This window comes from Montipora foliosa, chromosome 11 (genome assembly GCF_036669935.1).
Source record: "Montipora foliosa isolate CH-2021 chromosome 11, ASM3666993v2, whole genome shotgun sequence".
NCBI classification, from domain to species: Eukaryota; Metazoa; Cnidaria; class Anthozoa; order Scleractinia; family Acroporidae; genus Montipora; species Montipora foliosa.
Window position 1 is genome coordinate 52,782,799 of NC_090879.1, and position 7,500 is coordinate 52,790,298.

The 7,500-nt window shown below is 41.0% G+C and overlaps 1 protein-coding gene across 1 annotated transcript in view; it reads right to left on the bottom strand.

Moving 5' to 3' along the window:
* Window positions 1–7,500, bottom strand: part of LOC137976532 (latrophilin-like protein LAT-2) — a 36,213-nt gene that overhangs the window by 522 nt on the left and 28,191 nt on the right. Inside the window, exons 10-12 of the mRNA XM_068823907.1 lie at window positions 6,121–6,203; window positions 5,921–6,041; window positions 1,368–1,398 (exon numbers count right to left, since the gene is read on the bottom strand). Coding sequence (XP_068680008.1) covers window positions 1,372–1,398; window positions 5,921–6,041; window positions 6,121–6,203 — 231 coding nt within the window. The 3' untranslated portion in view covers window positions 1,368–1,371. The remainder of the gene's footprint in view (window positions 1–1,367; window positions 1,399–5,920; window positions 6,042–6,120; window positions 6,204–7,500) is intronic.

Genomic DNA, 7,500 nt, shown 5'->3' on the forward strand with positions numbered 1-7,500 from the left:
ATACTGATAATAACGAAAGTACATGCGATGAGACTGAATTATAAATACTCTTGTTTTTCGGCCATTTTAACTTGATCAAAAACAATAATTGAAAGGAAACTGCGGTGATAAACATTATAACGCATTTTAATTTGACGTTTCGTATCATATAACATACATCATCATGTACGGGAAACAGCCTTGTTGAATTGCACTGTGAACGCATTGGGAGACTCATTTTCATTATTGTGTGCACGGAGCAAGAACTCAAATTATAAGAAAACAATATACCTGGAGCTGAGCTTCCTAAACCACAGGCAACCCAAGCTCGGTATACTATTTATAGACTTTGTATGGGAAAATTTCTCTCATTGGCCAAGTGTTTCAAATTGTCCAATGAGAAGGCAGAATGTAATACGATCGCCACCAAGCTATAACGGCCGTAGCCACACATCTATCTGAACGCATGGAAAGATTATAGAAAGTTGCACATTATTTGGAATTTATCCGTTAAACATCGCTGTGTGGTCCCGGAGTTGAGCTGATGTGATAGGAAATTTATCTGGCCTTAAGGCTGTGGTGTTTTTATGGCTATTCGGACCGTTGCTTTGTGATACGAGAGCAATTTGTGGGATGAGATCGCCGCCAGTCACCAGCCTTTCTTCTCTTTATGAGGGGAAATGACAGCTAACGACGTCACATCGTAAAAATTCGAAAGCCACAAACCCGTCTATAACGGACACAAGTTTGTCCTCCGTTTGCACAGAAAAGACGAGGACAACTGTACGTAGGGGTAAGTGAAGTTTATTTCTACATTTACAGTTTATTTTAGCATTTATAAGCTCAAAGTTAATTTACCCATATAAAGGCTATAAATCGTATACCGAGCTTGGGCTGCCTGTGCCTAAACCACCAGAATATTGTACATTATGGCTCGCTTGCCAAGGTGCAAAATTGTCGCGAAAACGAAAAGATTTGATCAAAAGGTCAGTGAGTTTGAGGTACATACGACGTTTACTAAATTAAAGAGATAGTTAATTGTTATCGTACAAGAGTATACGAAAGTCTTTTTGTTTGCAGATCAAAATGGCTCTTCCCCAAAACACTCCCACAAAGCAATTCAATAAGACTCTCGACCCTGTCTCCCGCGCAACCTCAAAGTGGCCAATTAATTGTCCCACCAATGACCATATATACTGACTGCTAGGATCTAAATTGCGGAAATGGAGCATTTTGGTGATTGTACTAGAAGAGACGTTACATTTTACCTCCGGGGAATGAAGTGAAGAGTCACTTCGAAAAATTTGGCAAAGCATTGGAAGTACAATATTTTTGTATAATTTACTGAAAATTATAATTGAAAAAAACCTTAAGTAACTCTGTCTTACCTCTTTATTTTTGAGCAAAAATTATGAACCCCTTTGGGAAAGAATGAAAGAATTACACTAGGAATTACTGCAGGATCAGGCTGAACGAAGTCTGCAAACAAACCATTTTCAGGAATGTTAAGCGAGACAACGGCTGTCGTGAAAACACGGATATTGAAACATAATAAACGAAACGACAGAACAGAACAACAACAACAACAACTGTTAAGAGCCCCAACTGGCCGGAGGCAAGATAATTGGCTATTTACAAGTGCAGCTGAGAAGTTGAACCAGGGACTACCATAAACAAATTCAACCAGTGGCCAGAACGGGTCTTGAACTAGGGATCCCCGGATCTCAAGACAAGCGCCCTAACCACTGGGCCGAATCCCGTTCAAGGCTGGATTTTCCGCGCTTCCTTTTATTTGCTCAACTAACTACTATTATAGAAGGGATCCTCGCACTTAATGGACAATTTAACCCATCGCGCAGAATGTGTGAACATCATTAAAAATAAAAAAAGTGTAATACCAGTGCAAATTACACGTCGAAATTCTGGATTATGATTGGCTAATAAACAATAGGGTATGGTCACAACCAATCAAATATTTTGTTTTCAAATCAAGCGAGCGCCCTGGATGGCGCAATTTATTGCGTAATTTTTCCCTGATTGCGTGATACGCGTGCGTTTCTTCTGCTTAAGTGGATTCCCTAATAATGCACTGCGCATCCTGTTCTGCGCATAACACAGCAGGCATGGCTAAAAGGCAGGCATGGCTAAAAGGCTTTATGGTCAATTTTCACGGCTCAGTTCTGTTTTCTTTGTCTCACAAGTCTCAACGGATATTCCTAAACAAAACAAAGTTTGAATTTAACCATAAAGACTGGTAGCCATGTGTGAATATTGGCATATTGCTGGTTTTCACTCACGTGATCAACAGCCATGTTTTTCAACCGTGAAACAAAAGAGAACGTTTGCATAATAATATAATTGAATTCCCGGAGGATTTGGTCAGGGCTCCAACATGGCCGCCGTTTCTTTGTTTAGGGGCTCCAACATGGCGGCCGTGACGTCATGTAAAAACCGAGAATCGAACGTGGCCAAAAACATTTCAAAATGGCGACCTTTCGTGCGGGAAAGCTCGCTAGAAAGAAGAATGGCCGTTTTCAGAGCACAGCAGTAAAGAGAAAAACAAGAAACTTTTTAGATTGTCGCAAAACAAAAAACAAAAAGGAGAGTGATAGCCTTGTCATTTTAGTCCGAGAGTGAAAGTGAAACCGCGCTGTCGGGGAGACGTGTTGTTGAAGGGTCGAGCTTGGTTTGCTTTCTGTTTTCTCCTAAACGGGGTTGGTGACCTATCTCTTGTTTGGCATAATTTTATTCTCTTATTCCTCCTGTTTGTGCTGTGAAAACATTTTCAAAAATTCACGTCAGAAAAAAAAGTTACAGGGAAAAAAGTATTCGTAGCCATCACTCGTGGAGACAAAATTGTCTCCTCGAGATCATGCACCAGAGGAATATTTGTAGTCAGTGCCTTTTCAAGACGTGTGTGCCATAAAACAAACATTAAATTATTCCTTTCGAACAATTCAATACACGTGAATTACGTCAAAGCTGTGCTTCCTGTTTCTGCAAAACGTTGCGTGAACCGATGGAACAAATGTGTCTTTGATATAGGAAGTCGCACTGATTAAATGAGTAACTTGAGCAGGTTATATCTCCCAAACGAGCTCGGTGACCTATTTTTTTTAATTGCACATTTCGAGTCACCATAATGTAGGTAACAGTCGAGAAAGGTTTAAAGAAAATCTTGCGACAAGTTCTATTATTAGAGGAATCACCTTAACCATCTCGAATTTTTTCATATCTATCATTAGTAAGTAATCACATGATTTTTCTCGTGCAATTTGAAATAAATAAGCACTTGTAAATTTTTCAAAGTCTACAAATTGCACTCACCCTACGGTCTTGTGCAATTTTGGTCACCTTTGAAAAAATTTATTAGTGCTTATTTATTCCAAAATTGCACTCGAAATCATGTGATAACCTATACATATTCATGATCACCGAGGCGGCAAATTTGCATACGATCCCGCAGTGAATAGGCCAGAATAAGAGAGGAAAGTGCCCAAATTGGCCGAGTCGTGCTTGTAAAACTCGCTTGTCTGATTTCCAGAAGTCGTAATCCTAACTTTCACGCGGGGCTTTTTGAAGAGCAAGGTTCTATCTACACATTTAACTTATACAAAAGAATTTAAGAAAGCAGGAACCCATGACCCGGAGCCTACAACTCTACTTTGTTCGCGTCACAGACCGATTTATTTTTAGATTGAATTTCCCGCTAATGAGACCCCCACAGGAGCCCGATGTCCAATTACAAGAAATTAAGCTGACGTTATAGGGTCACCGAACCGGAAATGCCTTTGTTTTTTACCTAATTCGCGGGAAGGGCTAGTCTAAAAATAAACCTATTTGTGAAAACGCCGTTTCACAGACGCTGTGTGGAAGATGGGCTCCTGAAGAACACTGTTCTTTTAAACTTGAAAATTGTGAAAAAACTACCTATTTTAGTATACCCTGCGAGTAGTTGGTTTCTCCTACGCTTCCCGAGAGAGAAACCACTGCGAGCAACCGTTAATTTCTTTGAGTGAGCCGCCGTCCAGCGCTAAGGACGAATAAATTAAATTTGTTCCGGTAAAACGAGTTAGTAAACTTGTTTTGGCGTTTGCGCGTGCGTTCAGCTACGTAACTGCTGCGTTTGGGCGAGCCTGCTGTGTACAGATTTCCCGTGAAATAAAACGAACTGATGTCAAATACATCACGTGGGATGTGACGTACTTTGCACATGCTCGATGGAAAATCAAACGGTTGCTCGCAGTGGTTTCTCTCTCGGGAAGCGTAGGAGAAACAAACTGCTCGCAGTGTAATTTCAGTATAAAGACCGTTTATAAGAGCGATTTTCTAAATCTTGTCACAGCCTTCCACGTTTTCACGCGCGGTAAATGGAAGATGTACCTTTTCTTGAGCAGAATCCGTTTTAATTCAAAGAATTGGTGAACGAGAAGCACTGTTCTTTTCGGTTTAAAAACTGCTAATGAAACATACTTTTGAAAAATGGCGCATCTCGAGGGAGAGCTATTTAAGCAATGGAGGACATTTTCCGTGTTTCAATAGCCTCATCTAAACACAAGGGGGAGTTGGGAGAATTCGAGACAGTTATGCAAAACCGAGACGCAGTCCAGGTTTTGCAACAGTGTCGAGAATTCTCCCAACTTCCCCGAGTGTTCAGATGAGGCTATGGAAGCACGGAAAAAAAGTCCTCTATTGCCTTTATAAAATATTTCTCAAAGATAATTCGACAAATGAAGGTAACAAATGAAGGAAGATTCTTGATCAAAATTGATTTTCTTGCTCATATTTCCTACCAGCCAATCAAAACGCGCGTCTGACGACATATAACCAATCAAAATTCGTGTGATGTCACAGCCCTGTTTCCACACTCTCATCTAAACACAGCTATTGACCAATGAGAGTGCACGCACTATCCTAATTATTTTATAATGTTTTCTAGCCATCGCTGCATAACAATTCTTGTCACTCAAACCAGTGGATCGTGAAATGGTCACGAATAACCGCGAATTTTAAACTGATCGTTAAGTGTCTTCTGGTTCATTCCACGTGCCGACCAAAATAGTGCAATGAAGAAGGAAAAAGAAATTATCAGCGATCGGGAGCTCTTTTCAGAGCTCTTAGAAAACCCGATTCATCCATTATAAGTTCATATAGTTCCTCCGTTTGTTGACATTGATTGCCCGATATTCCACCTTCAACTAAATGCAGAAGCAGTTTGGAGATGGCCCTCTTTGAAACGCCAGCTTGTAACACGACCGAAGAAGTGCGATCTTAGAAACAATAGCATAAACGAAGCCTTGCGAGGCCTTTGTTTCTTAGCTGCTCCTCCAAAAGTTAATAAGCTGAGCTGTATTCCATTACGGGCGCGCGTACGGGTGTATTCTGTTAGTGCACGTAATCTCAGACCAATAAGAGTCATTCTGGTCATGCTTCTCCTCTAATCTTGCAGATCTATAATTTTGACTGTGCCGCAAGTTTATATCCCGAGAATAATAGGCATTCTGCGTGATGCCATTGTCACTTTAAAAATTCTGCTGTCTTTAACGGGATTCGAGCCCATGACTTCTGCGATGCCGGCGCATTGCTCTAACAACTGAGCTATGAAGCCTTACAATTAGGAGCAGGTCAATCTGTTGGGCCCCAGGCGTTCCCGTGACAGGACATCTCCCCACTGTGTGGCGTCATCGCTCGGTTGGTAGACTATTGCATCGGCATCGCAGAAGTTATGAGTTCGAATCCCTTTGAATTTTTCAGGTGTCTATAAGAGATAATTTCTTAAATTGTTCAGATAAGTGCGAGGATCACTTCTATCTTTCGTCGATAAATCGCAATTCAAATATACATTTCTTTCATTTATCCGCGATTATCTTTCCAACTTTCATTTCATTCTATTCTTCTGAATATCAAGAGTCAACACCTAGTATGTAATTGTAAGTCATACCTGAGTGGAGTTCAGAATGACATTAACGTACAGAAACGCAGTGTGTACTGGTGTCAAGAGACCAAATAACCACGTGATACCCAACAGGGGCATCAACATCAAGCACGCTCTGATCCCCAATCTGTAACAAAAAATGTGTTTACATAAACTTGCACTGGAGTTTTCCAAAAGACAGAAGTTTAAGATGTTAACTGTCTCACCTGGCTTGTTCGATCTGTCTGTGCGATGTATGTTGCATTGATTCCATTTCCTTTATCACTAGCACGACAATTACCGTGTTCGCCTAAAACAATAGAGTAACAATCAACTTAACGAACATTTGTCAAAGGAAAAGACAGGAGATGTAGAAGGCCGAACTCAGTCGAAGGCAACCCAAGGGCTTCTTTTACCTACGCGGCAGGGGTGTGCGCCACTCCAATGTCGTTTAAGGTGATGTTACATGAACCGATTTTAAAATTTGTGTCGTGTAACATAACGCAGAGGGTGATTCTTAATGTATCATGTTGTTGCCCAAATTTTGCTGGAGTTAGTGCGTGTAACACCCCCGCCCTTGACTTTTAACGCGACATCATCCCAGAATGCACCAAGGAGAAGCGGAATAAGTCACGTCGACAGTCACTTCAACAGTGTCCGCCTCATTTCTTGCTCGGGATTTATCGAGCAGAAGTCTGGGCTCAAATATTGCGAGCAAATCATCTCGTGTAATACACCGTTGCCGCAACGTTGTTCCGTTAAAAGTTGTCTCGTGAAGGATGGATTAAAAATTGGCGTTAAAAATCGGCTCGTGTAACATCACCTTTATGTACGACCTACCCCCAGCAATACTGGCATTAACTTTACCGATTACAAAATAGATTGAAAGCTGAGTGAACCTTGGAAGGCAAGGGCTGGGATTCGAACCCGGAACGCTGGGATACCGGATATCCACTACATTACGCATGGCAAAGGACAAATTGAGAAACAATCCAAAGGAGATGGTGGGACGAGCTAAAAGAGAAATCAAACTGACCCCTTTAAAGGCGCTTGGATCGAGAAGTGCCTTGTGTCAAAGAAATGTTTATTTACAATAAGAGATCATAAAGTTATGTTTATTTACAATAACAGATCATAAAGTTATTGTTTGGCATTATATGTTTCGTTTCGCCGGTTTTATCAGACTGAATGGCTACACCCGAGCGTGCAGAAGTTTAAACAATTAAATGTCCTTCTTGTGAAATGTTAGCCAGCAAATTATTAGTAACGATTACTAACCGAAAAATACTAAACATTCGCTAAAAAAAATCATACACGGACGTCGCACAGGCGCATTGCTATCGCTGGTGTCACTCCTTCTGTGCAGTGACTTTTAAGGCCCACCTTCAACCGACAGGCTTTTCGACCGTTTGTTTTTGTTATGGAAATTCGCATTGCTTGTCGTAACGATCTGATAGGATGAATTCAGCTACGAAAATTGTTCCACGGCACGCAATGCCTGTTAGGTGAACGTGGTTCCTTAGCTACCGAACGTTTTGATGTAACCTCTTTTCCAAGGAGAAAGATAAAAGACACCGGAGTTTTAAATATTAGGGACATTTAGCTTC